The sequence below is a fragment of the Amphiura filiformis genome, chromosome 10, assembly GCF_039555335.1.
Source record: "Amphiura filiformis chromosome 10, Afil_fr2py, whole genome shotgun sequence".
NCBI classification, from domain to species: domain Eukaryota; kingdom Metazoa; phylum Echinodermata; class Ophiuroidea; order Amphilepidida; family Amphiuridae; genus Amphiura; species Amphiura filiformis.
Window position 1 is genome coordinate 20,853,354 of NC_092637.1, and position 23,001 is coordinate 20,876,354.

General features: G+C 35.0%; 1 protein-coding gene across 1 annotated transcript in view; it reads right to left on the minus strand.

Moving 5' to 3' along the window:
* Positions 1-869: 869 nt before the first annotated feature.
* LOC140162636 (adenylate cyclase type 8-like) overlaps positions 870-23,001 on the minus strand; it is a 177,496-nt gene continuing 155,364 nt past the window's right edge. Inside the window, exons 12-21 of the mRNA XM_072185911.1 lie at positions 22,497-22,594; positions 20,742-20,943; positions 19,321-19,380; positions 18,588-18,733; positions 16,781-16,943; positions 14,963-15,079; positions 13,906-14,058; positions 12,938-13,027; positions 12,024-12,135; positions 870-1,513 (exon numbers count right to left, since the gene is read on the minus strand). Of these exons, the coding sequence (XP_072042012.1) occupies positions 996-1,513; positions 12,024-12,135; positions 12,938-13,027; positions 13,906-14,058; positions 14,963-15,079; positions 16,781-16,943; positions 18,588-18,733; positions 19,321-19,380; positions 20,742-20,943; positions 22,497-22,594 (1,659 nt within the window). The 3' untranslated portion in view covers positions 870-995. The remainder of the gene's footprint in view (positions 1,514-12,023; positions 12,136-12,937; positions 13,028-13,905; positions 14,059-14,962; positions 15,080-16,780; positions 16,944-18,587; positions 18,734-19,320; positions 19,381-20,741; positions 20,944-22,496; positions 22,595-23,001) is intronic.

A 23,001-nucleotide genomic window follows, 5' to 3' on the forward strand; every position in this document is an offset into this window, starting at 1 on the left:
ATTTTGGTGTGATCGTTAACCAAATAATGAGCAATTTTGAGCTTGATATAACCTTTGATAATCTATTCTCGCCAACGTGGAAATTAATTATTTCGACCCTATTGTCAGATATGTTCAGCGCATCAAACGCTACATTTGTGTCAATTTGTACGATTTTCCGGAAAAAAAACACAGTAGTTAAAGGTAAACAGGTTAAAGGGGCCCTTGAAAGAAAACATTATTTATATAAGCGTGAAAGTTCATCTGTGTTGGTGGACTTCATAATTATTTAAACCTATGATCTCAACACAAAATTTAGACGTACCTCAAATCTTCGGTCACAACTCTGACCTTCATCAGGAGACTAGCAACCCAAGTTCGGGATCAGTGAAGAAGTCAATTTACATCAGAGTCAACCAAACATCACTCAACCGTGAGCAAACATTTTTTGCAATTATTTTGTCAACAGTTATATAACATTATGTAAGAATGTTTGGCATCAAAAATGTTTTATGAATGTTATTAAAACATCTGATGTAAAATGTTGTGTATTTGCTGGGTTCTTTGCTGTAAACACGTTGGTTTAAGACCAAGTCTGGCCTATATAGTGTTGCCACGCGTTTCAAGTTCTCATCAAGATATGAATAGGGCGGATAAAACGTGATATGGGGTGTTTTGTCTTTCTTTGTAAAAAGGAAAATTGTTTATTGTTTTAGAATAGTCTATATTTTCTTTTCTTTATCATGTTCATTTTGATATCAAGTTCTTTCCTTTCAAAGGTCCCTTAAAGATGCTTTACACCATTCTGCATAATTAATACACTCCCAACTCTTAAGAGATAGACCACTATTATGGTCACATACAGCATAACATTGTTTATCGAACTATATTATAAAAATAAATAAATCATCATTAGGTCATCAACACATCAATGTCAAAAGAAAGAAATATCTAAAAAACTAATCTGACACCATATTCAATTAAGTACAATTTTTTTCTGTTCCCTCAAATAATTTTTATTGATTTTCATCGACGGCTGTAATGGCAGTGACTTCCTTACTTAAGTCAACTGGTGACCCGGGCCTCTTGCCACCTTCCATCATACTAATGCACTTTCTGTACACCTTTCCTGCTGTTTCCTTTTCCACATCTACACCTGTTAGGGAGGATCTTCTCCTTATTGTTCTACCACTCTTCCTACTTCTTACCAAACCACAGACAATGGTAGCCAACGAATGCTGGCCACTGTGGCGCCTCCTAAAGGAACCAGCAAGCCCTTCTGCTGGTTTCTCTCGACGTTTCAAAAAGTACGTCTTCACAGGTTTGCGGAGACCTTTGACCTTGATCTCACCGCGGCATTCAAACTTGAATCCTCGTTGTGCTAAAACGTCACGTGTCTTCTGCATGACCTGAATCTTTCCTAGTTCCCCTGCGCTGTCCATACGACTGCCTAGGTTGACTGTGTTGCCCCATATGTCATAGTGTGGTTTGGATGCACCTATTACACCTGCAACCAACGGGCCATGGTTGATGCCTATTGAAATAACAGGAGAGTGGTTTATTGGGCTATTCTAGAAAATAAGTGCATACCCCCTATAGAGGAGTAACCTTTCAATCAAAGAAATGTCTGGAGTTCCAGGTCTGCTTGCTGAAAAAGACTGGAATTCCAGTTGCAAAGATCACATGAAAAAGCCTGGAAATCCAATTAAATTAAGGAAATATCACGAAAATGTCCAAAATGAGCTCTCAAATTGAGGATTTCTGATTTTGAACTATTTTTCTGCTGTTTTTTTCGCCTTTGGACACTATAAAAGTCTGGATTTCCAACAGTCACGACTGGACAAAAAGTCCGGAAATCCAAACTTATATAGATCTATTTTCTGGAATAGCCCATTGCTTGTTTCGAGTGTATTTAATGACAATGATTATTGCTTTTAAATAAGGTACACTTTCAAAATATTATTGACATACACTGCTCAAGGTGCTTATCTATGATATTTGCGGGGGACCCAGTCCAAATTAAGGGTCATATAGAGAAAAGACAATTGGACAAAATAATGGGTTTTTTTACAAAACGAGCAATTTGGTCAAAATAACGGTTGTATAGTGTGTCTACCATTAAAGAGGTCCTCAACAAATATGGTGATATTTGTAAATTTGTTACATATCTAAAAGCCACATGTTTTAGCTATTATTTGCAACAACAGTAAAAAAAAAAGAAAGAAAAAAAGAGAGCTCATTTCATTCACTCGGTCGGGCATCCGGGAATACTGTCCCCTTTGCACAAGCGCGCGCATAGCAACCATTTTTTTTAATGACCCCAAAAAACACCAACATAAATATTTTGCAATTTGGGGAAATACTAACAAAAAATTGTTCCTGATATTTTCGAAATTTGGGTCGGCATTCATTTGTACAGGAAACATTTCTGTCCCAATTATTGTAAAATCTGGGTCGGTCGGGCCCGTATACCAGGGTTTTCTTTTCTTGTCGCCTAATTTCAAAATGATATTAACAATTTGTCAGGTTTACTTTTTTTGAGATACGAATAAGAGAAACTGTCAGAAAATACACATTCTATAGAATTAGTTTGGTTATATTAATTATAACTCATTCATACACTCTTAGATAGCGAGAACCAATCAGAGCAAGCGTTAGAAAAATCCAAACCATGCATTGATTGTGTCTAATTGCACTCCGCGTACTACTCGCAGTGTTTTCGCGCGAGTTCGCGTCTCGTAGGCTTGATTCATTTTTCGGGCGGGTTGATGGATTTATATTTGGTTCTATTTTCCAATATTTTTAGTGATAATTTTGTTATAAAAACAGCAAATAACACGTGTTTGTTTTCATCTCGTGTATGAAATAGGTTAATGAACTTGTATTACTTGTTGCTCGAGAAATTAGACAAAATAATGCACTTGCGCTGATGTTGATGCGTCTAATGCACGAGCCCCGAAGGGAGGAGTGCATTAGACGCATCAACATCAGCGCAAGTGCATTATTTTGTCTAATTTCTCGAGCAACAAGTAATACAAGTTCATTAACCTATAAACACTATTATGAACGAACAGACCTATCAATTTTATTTTATTATTATTATTCTAACAACAAGGATCTGCATTTACTAATTTCACACACAGCAAAGAATTTCTATGATATCTGTATAACAAACAAAATACTAAAAGTGTCGGAAACTTTGACCAATATCAATGCACACCGTTAAGTAAAAAGAATCAATCCTGCAAGACGCGATACCAAAGCACAAAATGCGAGTGCAGTTAACCAATGCATTCCGTGTATTTCTCTAACGGCTTTTGTGATTAGCTATGTGGTTACAAGATGGTACGAATAAAGTTATAATATAAAACTATTCACATTCATTGGTGTTCAGGGGAAGGAGCCCGAAACTTATTTTCTCATTAACGCATGTACTTATTTTGTGTGTTGAAATAACCGGTTTGGAGAATCAGTCAGTTATGAAAAAAATAGGGCAGAAAATATGGGCGTTTACGCGCAAAAACGGAAACCATACATGTATGTGTTAATATGATTTTTAGGGAAAGTAACTTTCTGGCCTCTTTAGCTTTCAAGCCTTTTCCTCCCCAACTTGTTTAATATTATTTGTATTAATTATTGTTAATAATATAATTAATCTCCAAATGTTCAACTTAATTTCCTCATTAAACGCATACTTGTTTTGTGTGTTGAAATAACCGACTTGGAGAATCAGACAGTTATAAAAAGAATCTGGCAGAAAATTTGGGCGATAATATGCAAACAAGGAAAACCCATTTGCATATATATTAATATGATTTTTTAGGGAAAGTAACTTTCTGGCTTCTTTAGCTTTCCAGCCTTTTCCTCCACAACTTGTTTAATATTATTTGTATTAATTATTGTTAATAATATATTTAATATCCAAATGTTCAACTTAATTTCCTCATTAAACGCATACTTGTTTTGTGTGTTGAAATAACCGACTTGGAGAATCACATAGTTATAAAAAGAATCTGGCAGAAAATTTGGGCGATAATATGCAAACAAGGAAAACATATTTGCATATATTAATATGATTTTTAGGGAGAGGAACTTTCTGGCTTCTTTAACTTTCCAGCCTTTTCCTCCACAACTTGTTTGTATATTATTTGTATTAATTATCGTGATTTAATTAAATGTCTTTTGCTATTATATGTAATGCTTTTGAAGTAAAATAAAATATGAATGAATAAGTACATACATGCAATCGACAAAGTTCAAACTTAGGTACGACAGACTATTAAAAACGTTTATTTCAAGGCAAAATCAAATCATAATCATGTTTATTTCAATGTCTTTATTGCACATACAACACTAAATCTGTACATTCAGAGGCACTCACGCCTTGAACATTATGTAAACATATTATTAAATATCCTAATAATATGCCACTTGTAAGTAAAAGTCATCTAAATTACACAGATCACGTTTACTTGTACAAAATTATGATGACATTTAAATGGTCATGTTGTCACTGCCTCCGACATTACTGCATAGTGCACAGTGTCATCGCCCCGATATCTTCATGGCAGAAATCGCCATGGTAGGTTGAATCCGCCGCCACGCATGGCCATTTTGTATCAACCGGTTTAATAGTTTTGAGTCGCATAATGGGCCGAAGGACATCTGACTAAGGCTACTGACAATAGCCCCGATTAGGCCGGTGACTGACCTCGCTAGTGTGTGAGTGACCATGGCGCGCCATACGTCATATGCTTTTATACTAGCTCTACGATTGGCCTATACACTGTGCTATATAATTCGGCACATATAAATCAGAATTATTGTCAGTTTTTGACTCAAGACGCAAGCTTCTTTCTCAAGACGCAAGCTCACGACTATCATATCTGTTCAAAATATATATTCAAGTGCAAGGAACCATATCTGGTTTCTTTATACGAAATCATTTACGGGAGATATTCATCATTTTCTACCCCGGTATCCAAAGATTTTTGTCTCATATAAAACTCGTGCATAGGACGTTCACGTGTATCGATCCCGGGTATTGATTTTAGTATCTCTGCAGAGAAAGTAATTATTAGCCAGGCGATGTCGGTGTGTAGTGCTCCAGGATGGTTGAAAGATGGTTGTTAATATTTCCGAAAAATCATCATTTTTCTAGCTTTTAATGTTCTGAACATATATGCAAATTAGTTTCATTTTAAGATGGCGGGAAAATGTCATCAAAGTTTAAATACAGAGGTCAAGTTCATAAAGTATTCCACAAGACACTGATAAAAAGGATTCAGAAAAGAATATAGTTAGACATATCTGTGACGTAGAGTTCTCGAGTTATAAGCAGAAAGGTCAAAGGCCAAACTTAGAGGGGTAAAACCTGAAAAATGCCTTAAAGTATTATTCTGAAATCAGTTTAGAATAGTTTACACCATCAAAGACGTTTTGTAATATAGGAAAATTGGCAAAGTTTTTTTAAGCCAAGGAAATATTTTGGTGTGATCGTGAACCAAATATGAGCAATTTTGAGCTTGGTATAACCTTTAATATTCCCACCATCTTGGACATTATTTATTTCGGCCCTATTTTTAGCTCAGCACATCAAACGTTACATTTTTGTGCGAAAAAATACATAATAGTTATAAAGGGACCCTTTTAAGAAAACATTATTTATATATTTTAAAAATAAAAATGCAATGACAAAAACGTACCACTTCCGACACTACATCGCGCGTCATTTATAAAAATAGAAAATTGGGTGCTTTCTCGATGACGTATAGTGGTTAAACACTTGCATTGTGTTGACATTTATGCTGGGACAATTTGATAACACCGATCGCGATCTATAAATATCAGATGCAATAATACAACCACTATTTATTAAAACAAAATACCAGTCGACTTCAAAAAGAGGCAAGGAAGGGGCCTTTTTATTTATCATATTTGGTTTACAATGCAATTCGATCATCATGTATATCGATAATATCCAATGGAGGGGAGGGCGTATCCATTGTTGAAGGTACTGTGGTATGTGCCACCGTTTTGGGGTCTGAACTTCAAATGAATATAAAACTTCAGGAAAATAGCTTTGTTTTAGTTTTTTGATGTATATTAGTAGCTTTGAGTGTTTTTTAACAATCAAAACCAAAAGAATCTGTTTTGGGTCACTATATTTGACAAAAAAGTTAATTAACAAAAGTTGTAACTTCGGAAATACTCAAAAAGTAGCCAAAAATGGCATTTTGCCGAATTTAATTAAAAAATCATATTTAAAAAAGTAAATAAGATATTTAAAATTTGCCTTTTTGATTTTGAAAGCATTTTATAGTCAAGTTCCATAAAGTAGTGCAAATCAATTGTATCAAATTTTATTGCAAAGGTAGTTTCCAGAAAAGGGGTAAATTTATTTTGCTGCAAAAGGCCTTATATCCAAAACCAAAATGAATCACATCGAACAAGTAATACTTGCACAATTACAAAAGCTGGTTTTCTCAAAAAGTCAAAAAGTGGATGTAAAGCCTTTTGCAACAAATTTCTTCAATTTATAGTATCTTTATTTTGATACCACATTGTTTCCTTTCAAGGGTCCCTTTATTATTACCCAGCAAACACAAAACGTTTTCGACATCATTCGCAAAAGGTTATAAAAGGTTGTCAGAAAATGTTTAAATGTCGGGTTATATAAAGGGTATATCAAGGGTATAAAACGTTTTCATAATATTTAAAAACATTTTTTGAAAATCTACTGCCCAACAAATACAAAATGTTTTACAGAAAACGTTTATATGTCGGGTTGTATAAAGGGTATAAAACGTTTTAATAACATTCCAAAAACATTTATGAAAACTTGATACATAAGATTCTAAACAGAATGTTATTTTGGGGTTGAAAAAATATTTTGCGAAAAATGTTTGCCCAAAAACGTTTTCATGACCTTTATATAACCCGACATTTAAATGTTATTAAAACGTTTTGAATAAAACATATTAAGAACATTTCTGTGTTTGCTGAGTGCAAATATTTTAACATAATGTTATTTAAGTGTTGACAAAATATTTGGCAAAAAACGTTTGCGAAAATAGTTTACAATAACATTTTTAAAAACATTTAAAAATATTGTTGTAGTGTGTTTTCATATAAAACGTTTTAAAACGTTTTCATGACCTTTATATAACCCGACATTTTAATGTTATTAAAATGTTTTTACCTAAACCAAAAGCCAAAATATAACTTATTTATAACGTTTTTAAAACGTTTTTGTGTTTGCTGGGTAATACACTCCTAACTTTTAAGATATATGCCACTATTATGGTCACATACCGCATATCATTCATATCATTGTTTATAGAACTATTTTATCTATATTTATATAAAAATAAATAAATCATCATCCTGTCATCGACACATCAATGTCGAAACAAAGAAATATCTAAAAACTAATCTGAGACCATATTCAACTAAGTGAGTTCTTTTCTCCGTTTCCTCAAATGTGACTGGACACTATGAATGAGCCGTAAACTCGGCAAATTGTATTCTGAGTGTAAAATGTGCGTGAAGGTCGTATTCATAGGTATCTCAATTCGGTGCGACAAGTATAGCATCAAACACTGTTCAAACCAATCAATAATCCTATTCTTGAAGAGGATAATAAGCTTCTACCTATTTCTATAGAATCCTTAAATAGTGCTTGTCTTTGTTTGCTTTGGCTAAATCCTGTTCAAGTAGTGGGTAACAAAGCATTGTATTTTGTCTAGGTATGTATAACCAACAATTACCAATGAGAGGACATTCCTGAATCTTGTTGAATTTTGGGGTTGAAAAAATATTTTGCGAAAAATGTTTGCCCAAAAACGTTTTCATGACCTTTATATAACCCGACATTTAAATGTTATTAAAACGTTTTGAATAAAACATATTAAGAACATTTCTGTGTTTGCTGAGTGCAAATATTTTAACATAATGTTATTTAAGGGCTGGGGTATGAACGTTTGGACAGTATTTATTGTGGGACATTAGAGCACATCAGACATATCGAATTGCATTCTGAATACGAAGAATGTCATTCTGATATCAAATAATTTTGATTTTTGAAATTCGCATTTTGATACACATTTTATGGCAAATCATTAAAAATTGATATTTTTGATATTTAACAGTACTTGAAGTAAACTTTATAAATCTGATGATTTATACTTAAAGTGTATGTAAGTGGGATGAAAAGCCGACGATCAATTGAAAATTTTGACCTTTCGTATTGAAGATATGGATTTTTTCCCCAAACACCAAAAAAAAATTAGGTCTTTTTGGGAAAAAATCCATATCTTCAATATGAAAGGTCAAAATTTTCAATTGACCGTCGGCTTTTCCTCCCTGCTACATACACTTTAAGAATATATCATTAGATTTATATAATTTACTTCGAGGACTGTTATATATCAAAAATTTGAAAAATATCAATTTTTATAATTTGTCATAAAATTTGTATTATATTGTGATTTAAAAAAATGAAAATTATTTGATATCAGAAAGACATGCTTCGTATTCAGAATGCAATTCGATAGGTCTGAGGTGCTCTCATGTCCCACAAAAAATACTGTCGAAACGCAATAAACACTCATTTTGGATCCCTTAAGTGTTGACAAAATATTTGGCAAAAAACGTTTGCGAAAATAGTTTACAATAACATTTTTAAAAACATTTAAAAAATATTGTTGTAGTGTGTTTTCATATAAAACGTTTTAAAACGTTTTCATGACCTTTATATAACCCGACATTTTAATGTTATTAAAATGTTTTTACCTAAACCAAAAGCCAAAATATAACTTATTTATAACGTTTTTAAAACGTTTTTGTGTTTGCTGGGTAATACACTCCTAACTTTTAAGATATATGCCACTATTATGGTCACATACCGCATATCATTCATATCATTGTTTATAGAACTATTTTATCTATATTTATATAAAAATAAATAAATCATCATCCTGTCATCGACACATCAATGTCGAAACAAAGAAATATCTAAAAACTAATCTGAGACCATATTCAACTAAGTGAGTTCTTTTCTCCGTTTCCTCAAATGTCACTGGACACTATGAATGAGCCGTAAACTCGGCAAATTGTATTCTGAGTGTAAAATGTGCGTGAAGGTCGTATTCATAGGTATCTCAATTCGGTGCGACAAGTATAGCATCAAACACTGTTCAAACCAATCAATAATCCTATTCTTGAAGAGGATAATAAGCTTCTACCTATTTCTATAGAATCCTTAAATAGTGCTTGTCTTTGTTTGCTTTGGCTAAATCCTGTTCAAGTAGTGGGTAACAAATCATTGTATTTTGTCTAGGTATGTATAACCAACAATTACCAATGAGAGGACATTCCTGAATCTTGTTGACGTGGGGATGATTTGAAATGATCACCAATTATGACTGTTTGGTATTTATTACTAGAAATGTGGAAAAAGAGATACATGTAGAACCGAAAGAAGGTTGTTGAAGGAACAGAGTTCAACAAACCATAACCCCGCTTCTGGATATCGTTTGAAGTCAAATGATATACCATTGTAAAGCTTATGATATATATTTTCTAAACACGAAATAAAACAAAATTGACCGGGGGCCGACATTACGGCTGATTCGTGGTGTCCACTCACAATTTTTATTGATTTTCATCGACTGCTGTGATGGCAGTGACTTCCTTAGATAAGTCAACTGGTGACCCGGGCCTCTTGCCACCTTCCATCATACTAATGCATTTCCTGTAAACCTTTCCTGCTGTTTCCTTTTCCACATCCACACCTGTTAAGGAGGATCTTCTTCTTATTGTTCTACCACTCTTCCTACTTCTTACCAAACCACAGACAATGGTAGCCAACGAATGCTGCCCACTGTGTCGCCTCCTAAAGGAACCAGCAAGTCCTTCTGCTGGTTTCTCTCGACGTTTCAAAAAGTACGTCTTCACAGGTTTGCGGAGACCTTTGACCTTGATCTCACCGCGGCATTCAAACTTGAATCCTCGTTGTGCTAAAACGTCACGTGTTTTTTGCATGACTTGGATCTTCCCTAGTTCCCCTGCGCTGTCCATACGACTGCCTAGGTTGACTGTGTTGCCCCATATGTCATAGTGTGGTTTGGATGCACCGATTACACCTGCAACCAACGGGCCATGGTTGATGCCTATTGAAATAACATGAGAGTGGTTAATTGGGCTATTCCAGAAAATAAGTGCATACCCCCTATAGAAGAGTAATGTCTGGAATTCCAGGTCTGCTTACTAAAAAAGACTGGAATTCTAGTTGCAAAGATCACATGAAAAAGCCTGGAAATCCAATTAAATTAGGGAAATATCACGAAAATGTCCAAAATGAGCTCTCAAATTGAGGAATTCTGATTTTGAACTATTTTTCTGCTGTTTTTTTTTCGCCTTTACAAAAGTCTGGATTTCCAACAGTCACGACTGGACAAAAAGTCCGGAAATCCGAACTTCTCTATAGATCTATTTTCTGGAATAGCCCATTGTTTGTTTCGAGTGTATTTAATGACAATGATTATTGCTTTTAAATAAGGCACACGTTCAAAATATTATTGACATACGAGGGGGTATCCAAAAGTTTTTGACATCACCCAGAAGCGAAGGAGCTATATCGATAAAAATTTTGTCAGTGTAATTACTGGTCCTTCTGTACATTATGGTCTAAAAATGGTCTCATAAGTATGTTTACTTTTTTTTACAGGTGGCGCTAGATGGGCAGTAGGCGCATAACCTGTAAAATTGTGAAAATTGAGGCACGCAGCGTGATTAAGTTCCTGCATTTGAAGGGTTAGGCCTACAATGCTCAGAAAATCTATGATGAAATGAAAGCTATCTACGGTGATGATTGCCCATCATATGGCACTGTTGCTTTTTGAAAAAGGAATTTCCAAACGGGCCACATGTCCCTCACAGATGAGGCAAGAAGTGGACGTCCATCACTTTCGGATGATGCGGCCACAGTGAAGAAATTCAAGAAAGTGGAGGATCTTATCATGAAATGGTTATGCGCCTACATCTAGCGCCACCTGTAAAGAAAGTAAACATACTTATGAGACCATTTTTGGACCATAATGTACATAAGGACTAGTAATTACACTGACAAAAATAGTCTCATAAGTATGTTTACTTTCTTTACAGGTGGCGCTATGGGCAGTAAGCGCATAATCGGACTTTTTGACCCCTCCCTCCATAACGAAAGGACTTTCGTTTATAGGGCTTCATCGAACTTTTGGGTTGTTCCCTAATAGCAAATAATATTTATATGCCCTACGTTGCATAAAATAGACAGAATATTGGATTAATGTCCAACTTACAGTTTTTTTCAACAAGCCTGTGCTCACATTCAAATAATATCAAATATAGGCCTACTTATCGCGTATAAGCGCCGCAAGACGAAAAGCAAGACGAAAATGCTGGGTACAGCCCGGTCGAAGTTTTATCATGTGGTGGATACCTTTAAATATATAACGAAATAGAGCATCACGGTCCAGGAACTGAGATAGTCGAATCGCATACTCTACTATGACCATGATCAGCTCGTAATGGGCGAGGGACATTAAAGCAGTATTCAGACTTTTTATTGTACGTAAAATATTGTATGCAACATATCTACGTTGTTTAATCTATTGCCATTCTATTTCCAGTAATGTTTAAGTTCTAACGAATGTTTGATGACGTAAAATCGATAATATATTTCTACTAGATATTATATGTAACATATTATCGATTTTTCGTCTTCAAACATTCGTTAGAACTTAAACATTACTGGAAATAGAATGGCAATAGATTAAATAACGTAGATATGTTGCATACAATATTGTACGTACAATACTCGGAGTCTGTGGAGTGCTTAAGTTTTTTGTTACTGCGCGCTCAAACAGGTCCTCAACTTATTCCCACGTATATTCGCAAAAAGTTGATTGTATTGGCACTTTCTATCAGTCAAAATTACACACATGGGTATGCGCATCGATTTGCAAATGATTTTGGTACAAATGTTTTACATTTAGACTTACCTATTCTTAGTTGAAAATTGTTAAATGAGTGAAGGTTGATATTGGTCAATGTTTCTACCATAGCAAGGCTAAAATCTGCTAACGCACAAAGATGGTCACACTCATCCGGATCCTTTAGGAAAGATAAATAAATAAATAAATAAATAAATAAATAAATAAATAAATAAATAAATAAATAAATAAATAAATAAATAAATAAATAAATAAATAAATAAATAAATAAATAAATAAATAAATAAATAAATAAAAAATAAATAAATAAATAAATAACATTGATTTTACTGGAGTTATGAGACAAATATGAACTTGTATTCATTTGAAAATTTTCCCTAATTAATCGAGGTTGTCAATTGAGCCACCCAACTTTAAGGTACTGTCGGAAATTTAACCAGTTGGTCGTACATTGAAAGATATAAAATTCCGAGTTGGAACCATTATAACGTGATTTGTCTTAGGTACAACTATTTCAAGATTGAGTTTTAATCATCCCAAAATTAGAGTAAAATGGAGTCTCGTCCTTTTACATGATCACAAACGCACCAACAAATATGGCGATTTCACGAAAGGTCGTGGAACAAATGAGCCAATCAATATCACTTCAACTGGGGATTTCATTTGTGCTTTAGGCCTCGTATCCATAGGCTGTTCCCTTGTGGCTTGTGCCCTTGTTACGTGTTTACTTTTTCCCATGTGACCTACCACACAGACAACGAACCTTTGTTTTGCTTAGTGGCCGCTACGGTTCGTTGTCTGTGTGGCAGGTCACATGGGAAAAAGTAAACACGGAACAAGGGCACAAGCCACAAGGGAACAGCCTATGGATACGAGGCCTTATGCACGCATCATGTCTTCTGGAGGCAGAGTTGAACTAATGATCGACCTTTCGTAAAATTGCCCTATATACCCATTATTACCTCGTTACTCGACAACCCAGACGCGGCCATATAGGAACTACCGATGGTTTTAATCTTCTCCACGCTACCAAATCTCTCCTGCACTAGAAGCTGAAAAAATTAAATTGTTTGGTAATAAAATAAAATTGTATGTTATATCAGAACATTATCATGATTGTATATCACTTTCACAATGGCGGCGTCACGGGAAGCATAGGGGCATTTGCCCACTCAAACTTGTGCTTTGTCCTCAACTTCCTCCTCGTGAGAACAAAACACTTTGAAAATATATTCAACCAATCAATTTCTGACGATTTGAACGCGTATTTGACCTGACGTTCTTTGCATAAAGAATAGATTCCTATTTAAATGTTTGTTTTCACTGGTCACATTATCCCCTTCTAATTTCGAGCCAAACAAATGAGGTATAACGAAGAAAATTGCGATTTTATTCCAGCGCCTACAATGCGTGTACTACGCTCGCCGATCGTATTACCCAAAAACTGCACGGCTCATCTCAAATACTTTCATCGACTACAATGGAAATTCATAATTCGTTGCGCCACCTATCGACTAAGCAAAATCGGCCGAAAACATAAAACTGATCGGAATTGTTAAATTTTAGTGAGATGTTTCTTCGAGTTTTATTTCATTTTCAACCATGGTCAATACGTGTGAGGCGGCCGAGTGGTATTCTCATACGAATAAGCTTGAAAAGAATTGCGTTCAAGAGAAGCTAATAATTCAATTCATTGCTGTAACCATTGGAATTGGTAATCTGATAATTGCTTTAGGGAAGATTGCCAGACTCGAATCTATTCTAAATGTATCATTTTCTGTCAATGACTAGGCTATACCGTTTACCGATAGTGCTATAGGCCCAAACTGAAATCAAAGCCCACATCCCAGTTTCCGTGGGTCAGTTCGCTACTTTAGATGCAAACATACCAACAAAATGCAGGTCTTTTGTGGTTGTTTAATGTACCTACCTCATCAAAGTCTGCAATGATTTCATTGAGTAGCCTCAAACATTCAATTCCTTCTTTGTTCATTTTTGATTGAGTATAAAAGTTGGCGTAATTCGGTATTGATGCGAACATCACGCCAACATTCTCGTGGTAGCGAGAATACAGGTCCTGGTTCTGTTGGGGACAACAACAATTCAGGCTCTAATTAGATAAAGTCATTAAGAATTTGAACAACTGCTTTTTTGTTTGTGAATATAACTGTTTGCGGGTGCAATCAATGCAAGTATGTGAATATCACTATTGTTGTAAGCAGTTCACGCAAGTATGTGAAGATAACTCAAATGTGACCTGCTACCATAAAATGAGCGTGAAGTCGCAACTTGGTAGTTTCGAGACATCCTAGCGGTTGGTTTTGTTCTTTGTTTCACACGCACCTGTTCAAGCCAATAGTATGTCCGTGTGTACTTGGCAAATGGGGACATAATTGGCCATTCAGGGAAGACGTACTACTGGCATGTACAGGTGCGCGGCAAGCAAGGAACATCAACTCAACTGCCAGGGCGTCTCGAAACTACCAACTTTACGCTCATTTCGTGGTAGCAGGTCACATATTGTGTGCATTCTTTCAAGTATACACCCATTTTTGCCATATAAGTTTAGCAAGTTAACTGTGCAATAATTTTGTTTAAAGCGTTACACAGATGCTTAAGGAGTATAACAAATGAATATTTATGCATCCGACCACAGGTTGAAATTTCTGTTTACTTATTGTGCGGGACTTAACAATAAAGTCAGTATTCCTTCCTCGAGGCAGTAATTTAGATATTGTTTATCTCTTAACTTAATGATGATAAGTATATACAAGTATACAGTTTCAGAAAGGAAATGGAATCCAACTACCATACCAGATTCCTTCAAACATGAGTACTTTGTGTGAAAATCTCAAAATGTAATGTTATATTACTGCCTCGAGAAAGGCATACCAACTATAGTAGTACAACTGTGGCCCTGTTTACATATGATCGACAGTTCTCATTTCATCCATGGAATGGATAACTCTCAGGGTTCAGTTACTTACCCCTCTGTGGAAGTTGTTTTCAAGATAATGTATGGCCACGTGATGCGGAAGGATATTCTTCAACAAAGTTGTACTCTGTTCGCGTAAGTCTTCCATCTCATCCAATTCAGTCTTCACCTTTGGAATACAAAAAATAATATTTTGGTAAAATGTGACGTCCAGACACTTTTGGGCAGAATCGTAAACCCAGCAAACACAAAAACGTTTTTAAAACGTTTCAAATAAGTTATATTTTGGGTTTTGATTTAGGTTAAACGTTTTAATAACATTAAAATGTCGGGTTATATAAAGGTCATGAAATCGTTTTAAAACGTTTTGTATGAAAACACACTACAACAATATTTTTAAAATGTTTTCGAAATGTCATTGTAAACTATTTTTGCTGCAAACATTTTTAGCCAAATATTTTGTCAACACTGAAATAACATTATGTTAAAATATTTGCACCCAGCAAACACAGAAATGTTCTTAAAATGTTTTTTATAAAACGTTTTAATAACATTTAAATGTCGGGTTATATAAAGGTCGTGAAAACATTTTAAAAACGTTATTGTAAATATTTGTTTTTATACCCTTTATATAACCCGACATTTTAAAATGTTTTCTGTAAAACATTTGTGTTTGCTGTGCAGTAAATTACCAACAAATGTTATTTAATGTTATGAAAACGTTTTATACCATTAATGTACCCTTTATATAACCTGACATTTAAACGTTTTCTGACAACCTTTTATAACCTTTTGCGAATGATGTCGAAAACGTTTTGTGTTTGCTGGGAATGGAAACATAGCCAAAAATTTGCCCTGGGGAGATTTTTTCACAATTTAGGGTTGTTGTGAATTTGTGATGTTATTAATGTTTAAAATATTGTCTGATAGTTTCAGATCGGAATATAACTGACATCTTGTATGTTTTGAGATATTTTTCAAGGTAATTCCTACACTCAACATTGTCAATGATATTTTTAAAGGCCGATATCTCAATTTCAAATTTTATAATACCATAACTTACGAACTCAATATTTTCGCTTGGGAATGTCCGATTCATTGGGCAAAACGGCGTTGTGGACCAAAATATCTCTTTATTTAAGATATGTAAAACACTTAAAATTGATAACCCGCCCAAAAGTGCCTCACGTCACAAATAGGCTTTATAATTTTTAACCTGATCTGATATAATTCTCGCCTTGATCCCGACCAGACTCTCTGCCCAAGTTTAGTATCATCGGCTAAAAATAGTCTCCGCACTACCTTATTAATGTTAATGCTTTAATATAACTATGTTCATAGTTCAGTGAAACAAAATCGGGTAAAACATACCCATCGTTATAACAATGTGCTTAAAATTACAGCCACTAAATGTAGCAGGGGAACGTTTTGATGTGCTTGCAAAAAGACCAGATTGCGTCTTATGTCATATGTCAATCAAACTCTAGCACGGTTGTTTACCAGTGTCGTGATGATGAGTTGCTGAACGCCGCGGTATAACCGGCGCCTTTATGTTAATTTTGCACTTTCAAACATACAAACCATCTCAAAAGTTAGGTCTTTATAGTAGAACTTTTCTTTCCCGAAGGCACCATGTCAACAATACCTAGAAAAGTTGCCCTTTGCCTTGTAAAAATGCGTATTTTTTCGCCATCTTCTGCTATTCCTTTTCTCCGATCGGCACCAGATAAATCGGTCTTCCCTTTATGCGCTATTAACCAATCAAGGATCATAGGGAATGATGATTGACAGTGACGTCAGAAGCAAACTAGTGTTTTTATCTCTGTCTTATATTATAGTTTAATAACAACATAACGAGGGTGTCCATTACCTGAATTTTCCAGAGGAAGTCGAGTCTTGCCGTCATTTCTAGACTTCTTCCGAGTGTCAGGACGAGAACGACGAACATGAACTCAATGAGTAATATACTACTTGACGTGAGTGAATCTTCTACTACAGTCGTCGTTGTGTCATTGATAGTTTGGTTTTGGTAACTAGTTTGAAAAAAAAAAAATTAAGTTTAAAGTTTAAGTTTTTAATGTAGTAATAAAATACTGCGTTTATATTTCAGTATCTAATTTACACCCACCCACTTTTCACACATGCAACATAATGCACACACCCTACCACCAAATACAAATACGCCATGATCAAGCGATGTATTAATACATGAAAATATCATAAAAGTATCGATTTGTAAAGTATTTTTAAAGAATCTATACACAATGAACCAATATCCCAGCAAACACAAAACGTTTTCGACATCATTCGCAAAATGTTATAAAAGGTTGTCAGAAAACGTTTAAATGTCGGGTTATATAAAGGGTATATTAAGGGTATAAAACGTTTTCATAACATTAAAAATCATTTTTTGATAATCTACTGCTCAGCAAAACAAAAAATGTTTTAGAGAAAACGTTTAAATGTCGGGTTATATAAAGGGTATAAAACGTTTTAATAACATTTCAAAAACATTTTTAAAAACTTGATACAAAACATTCTAAACAAAAAGTTATTTTGGGGTTGAAAAAATATTTTGCGAAAAATGTTTGCCCAAAATATTTGCAATAACGTTTTAAAAACATTTTCATGACCTTTAATTTATATAACCCAACATTTAAATGTTATTAAAACGTTTTTAAAAAAAAACGTTTTAAGAACATTTCTGTGTTTGCTGAGTGCAAATATTTTAACATAATGTTATTTAAGTGTTGACAAAATATTTGGCAAAAAATGTTTGCAAGAATAGTTTACAATAACATTTTTGAAAACATTTTAAAAATATTGTTGTGGTATGTTTTCATACAAAACGTTTTAAAACGTTTTTCATGACCTTTATATAACCCGACATTTTAATGTTTTTAAAACGTTTTTATGTAAACCAAAAGCCAAAATATAACTTATTAAAAACGTTTTTAAAACGTTTTTGTGTTTGCTGGGATGCGACATCAATGTGCACTTTCCTGCATTTGGATATCATAAAAACTTATCAAAAACCCTTGTCAATATAATGATTGTGCACAATAAACATACACACCAGGTCATACAGATGTGAACCCAGAAAACTCTAGATGGAAACAGCCCATTAGTCCGAAAGGGCGTTAGTTCGGAAATGGTTAGAGTTAGGGTTTATGTCATTCTAGGTTTGGATTATGGTTAGGGTTAGTATTGGCTAGGTTAGGGTTTGGTGAAGTGTTAGGAATAGAGTTTTGGTTAGCTTTTGGGTTAGTGTTAGGATAGGATTTTGTTTAGGGATAAGATTAGGGCTTTGGTTATAGGTTAGGGGAAGTTTAACGTTAGCGCAAGCCTTACTGTTTTTAATGAAGTAATTAGGTTGTCGGACTAATGACCCTTCGGACTATTGACATGTAACCCTTTTGTATGGACCGCAGCTGATATTATACAGCTGCGGTCCATACAAAAGACCCCCACACACCCCACACACTATACTACATTGGACCTGGAGTTTGGTAGTGACATCAGTGCTTTCACGTAGTTGCACCGCAAGCATGCCAACAAACCGTCCTTGTACGAGTGTTAAACCTGACGTTATTAGGTTATTACGTTATTGACATCAGCGATAACGCACCTTAATCATTACCAAACTTGAATTATACGTAAACAACCACGTGTCTTACCTATGACATATTTTATCCATTGAAACCTGCGCAACAATAGACGTAACCGATGCCATAAATATAAGCATACCACCTTTGATTATGTGACTTAGCCGTATAAATACACCACACACTAACATGTTGCATAAACTGCATAAGACAAAGTACTGTGGGAAAAAATACAAAATGAAAACATATATTAAAGATGTGTAACCCGAAAGAAAGCCTCGTTTCTCATTTTTTTTCTTCTTCAAAAATGACATTTGTAATCATACATAACAAAGCTCATATTTTTCTTATTACCACAGCTAGATTTAACCTTTTCGTTTAGATGGTGCAAAGTGTGGTGAATTGTAATCATAGCACACTGGAATTGTGCTATGATTGTTATACACGTTTCTGCTTCTCGTATCAAAACTGCTGGTAATACAACTCAAAACTTGAAACGAACTTGTTTTAATGCTGTGCCTCAATGTAAGATAAGAAATACTGGACCACGTAACAATATTTCAATTGTCTTTTCATATTTCCTAGTTTGTATCTTATTATTATTTTCTTTAAACATATTTTGTATTGTTGTCATTTATAAAATAATGTTGATATTTATTTTATTATTATATTTTAAAATTCTTTTTACTGGCATTATAACTTCTTCAGCACTTGTAAATAAATAGCGCCCTCAATGTTTTCATGGACGAAACGGCGATGGCGATCTAGTTTGAAGAACAACAATAAAACAACAGAATATTCTTACCATTTGATATAAACATCCATACTGTTTGTTTTCATCATCTAAAGCTGTAGAAATTGTGACCTGCAATATGAACAATTATGAATTAAAACCTCTAAATTTGATTAGATTGATACCAGCATTCCATAATGAGATTTGGTGCATGTAAAAGTGTAAAAAAATAGCACGCAGAGTTGTAGAGGTAAATTGCAGAGCAGTCGTGTGCAGTTCCTTACTAGCTCTATTTTGATACCACATTTGCTATCAAAACCTCTAAATTGGAATAGATTGATACCAGTACAATGAGATTTGGTGCATTTGTAAAAATTGCAAAAAGGTGAATTGTAGAGCGCGAACATGGCATAGCCCGAAACAAAAGCTAGGTCATATAAATCGATATCACCACCTAGTATTCATCAGTAAAGCATTATAACAATCATGACAAACCATTATTACCAATTGAGTAAACCGGGCACTTTTGATAATCGACAATGGCTCTTCGTGGGCAAGTGAGCTTGGCCATGCATAGAATTCTAACAGCGTGATCATTTTGATTGGCAAAAAATGCACACAATTTCATTTATCAATTTTTGTCAAGTTAGAGCTTTTGGTAGCAAATGCGGTATCAAATTAGATGCGGTAAACGACCGTGCCACATTCAAATTGCCGTGACTGAACAGGTGTAGATTTCAGTGGCGTAACTTTGGGCCAGGGTGCCCGGGGGCGAAAGTAGATTGGGTGCCCCTGACCAAGGGTGTGCATAGTGTGACGTGTAGGATAGTGGCGTAGCTAGGGGGTGTGGCGCCCAGGGCTACGGATACATTTCTTGCACAAATATTGACAATAACGCATTTAATTTGGTCATAATGAAGTTGAATATCGGTCTTAAATTGACTTTTCAAATGATTTTGTGCTGAAATGCGCGCGAAGTGCGTACAAAATTTGACTTTCATTGCTAGAGGGGATGCAGAATCGACGCTGAATTGGTTAATTTGGCGCCCCCTTAGTTACCAGACTATACTCAGCTCAGACTATGATCACTATCTCACATGGCGCAAGTAAGACGAATCGCGAAAGACCAGTGACCGTACCGCGCCGCCCGATTTTTTTTTTTTTGGGTGGGGCGGTTGATGGACTTTCGCAATTAATCTATCTTGAGGGATCAGAGTCAGTGCTAACTAAGAAAAAACAGGTCCTACTCGTTGGACTATGCGTGCATGGTGCAGAGCTAATCAATTTTGGTATTGAAAGACATAGACCTACAGAATAACTTGCAAATAATGTCTCAAATCGAATTTGTTTCAAATGTTTCAATGAACTTCTTGTTAATGTCCAGCAACTCGGTAGCACAAAAATTTTCAAAGAGGTTATTGCTTCACGTGGTTGATATTTGACAATTTTTGTTTTGTCATAATAGTGTTTAATTACAACTGCGATATACGTACCCCATGCAAAACAGTTACCACAAAATTCCCCATGACTAGGCACGAATATGTCAACAACCTTGCGTAGTGATTTTCTGTCATCCATCCAGAAAACCGCTTCAAAAGCTGTGGTGATATGTGATACTCTTCCGCGTGAGAGAAAATGAGTGCTATAACATGTATTGTAATACCGAAGATACTGGCGAGCATGGTGGATGGCGACCTTAATGTTAAAAAAACAGATTTAATAAACGGCGAATTGATTATTTAAGGGGGTACTACACCTCTGCCCAATTTTGTGCCTATTTTTGCATTTTTCTCAAGAATTATCGCGCATTGGTGACAAGTAAGATATGTATATTATAGGGGCAATGACTACAATTACTGCACTGGAAATTTTATTTCAACACAGACAACAGTTCTGGAGTTACAGTCAAAAATGAGGGAAAACCAATATTTGATCAATTAATCAATAACTGCTTGCCTTGAGTTGCTGAATTTTCAGTGCAGTAGTTGTAGTCCTTGCCCCTATAATATACATATCTTACTTGTCACCAATACGCTATAATTTTTGAGAAAAATGCAAAAATAGGCACAAAATTGGCCAGGGGTGTAGTACCCCCTTAAGCGATTGCAAAATAGTGTTTTAGATTATAGCATTTAAAGGTACCTAAACATGACGCAATAACATAATAACACATTTAATCGGTATCGTTACACTACAGAATAAGCATCTTTTTGACAGCTACTGCTGTAAATACTATTAGTTATTAGGTGAAGCGGAAGTATAGTACAGGAAATTATCGTGTGCCTAATTTCATACTGGGTGAAGCCGAAGGTGACCACATGATAATTTCCCGTACCATACCGACGCTGAAACTAATAACGAATTTATCATACAACTAAGTCATTCTAAATATTGAAATAATTACGTTTTTAAACATTTTATTTGCTGCAAAATAGCAAAAACATTACAAAAACTAGATGACTGTTCCGCATTTTACTCGCCCGGTTTAATATGCGAATCGCCTTTATACGGCTATCTTGCTTGCGAAATACGCTCTCACTGACTAGATATAAAGCGTAAATACGCACTCACTGACTAAATACGAAGCGGTGTTTTCCCTTAGTAGTATGATAAAAAAATGTCCCTGTCACTGAGATGATGAATAGTTTACAAGTTTATCATACAGCCAATGTACCTCATATGACCCAGGTTGGGAATCAGTTACATCAAAATGATGTCCAGCTTTCCAGAAAGTGACCTTTGCCTATGGTAACGGTTATATAACATATTTGTCATGCTAGGTGCATAATTGTTGGCCATAGTATGGTTGATTAAGTTATTACCTCTTATAAGATGATGGCAAAAAGTATGTCGCCAAATTGTATCTGATCATAGTACAGTATGAAAAGAATATGGGGTAACTGTGTTGCAACATTTTTTCATCAACATATTGTGATTCTCATTAGGCTACCTTAAAGAAGTTTTACCAATATATGAGCTGACAAAGACGGGAATAACTCATTCTACATTGCCCTACTATGGCCAAAAGTGCTTCCAGCACGTAACCTTCCAACCTGTTACCAACTGTCAAGACGTGACAATCAATATTGTCTCAGGTCATCTAATTGATTCCCAATCTGGGTCACATATCGCCCTCGGCTTATGACAAATTAGTAGCTTGCTATTTCAAGCACAAGAAAAGAAGAGAATTAAACTGTTAAGAATAAATGATAAAAGACTAGAGGGACATGTAATGTAATAATACCTACCTTGGTATAATAACTGTTAACGCAGTAGACGTGAAGACAAAGAGAAGACAGGCACAGAAGACATTGGACTTGAAGGCGTCATCACGGAATTGAGAAAACTGTTTGAATTGAAGATATGAATGTTTAGTATTTGTCAGTCAGTGGTGTGGAGGTTGGTGTATAATTCATGAAGCAGACTGGATTGATGGAATTGAGCGCAAAAAGTGGACATTTTGAAGCTAAAATTGTAAAATAATCAGGTTAATTTTGTACACTCCCATCCTCCAGGTATCTATTCGTAGGCCTGCCTGGGTTTGGATGTTTGGATTAATTGGCGTATTATTTGTTTAATAGGCCGACCATTTACGCCATTTTCCATTATCATTGCATCTTGGTTCAGTATAAATGTACACAGGCATCAAAGCCCTGTTTTAAATGCAGCATGTATCCGGAGTACTCGGTGAAACCTAATATTTCTTTAGGTTGACTGAGTTGCTTTAAAAAAAATTAAAAAGAACTTTATTAA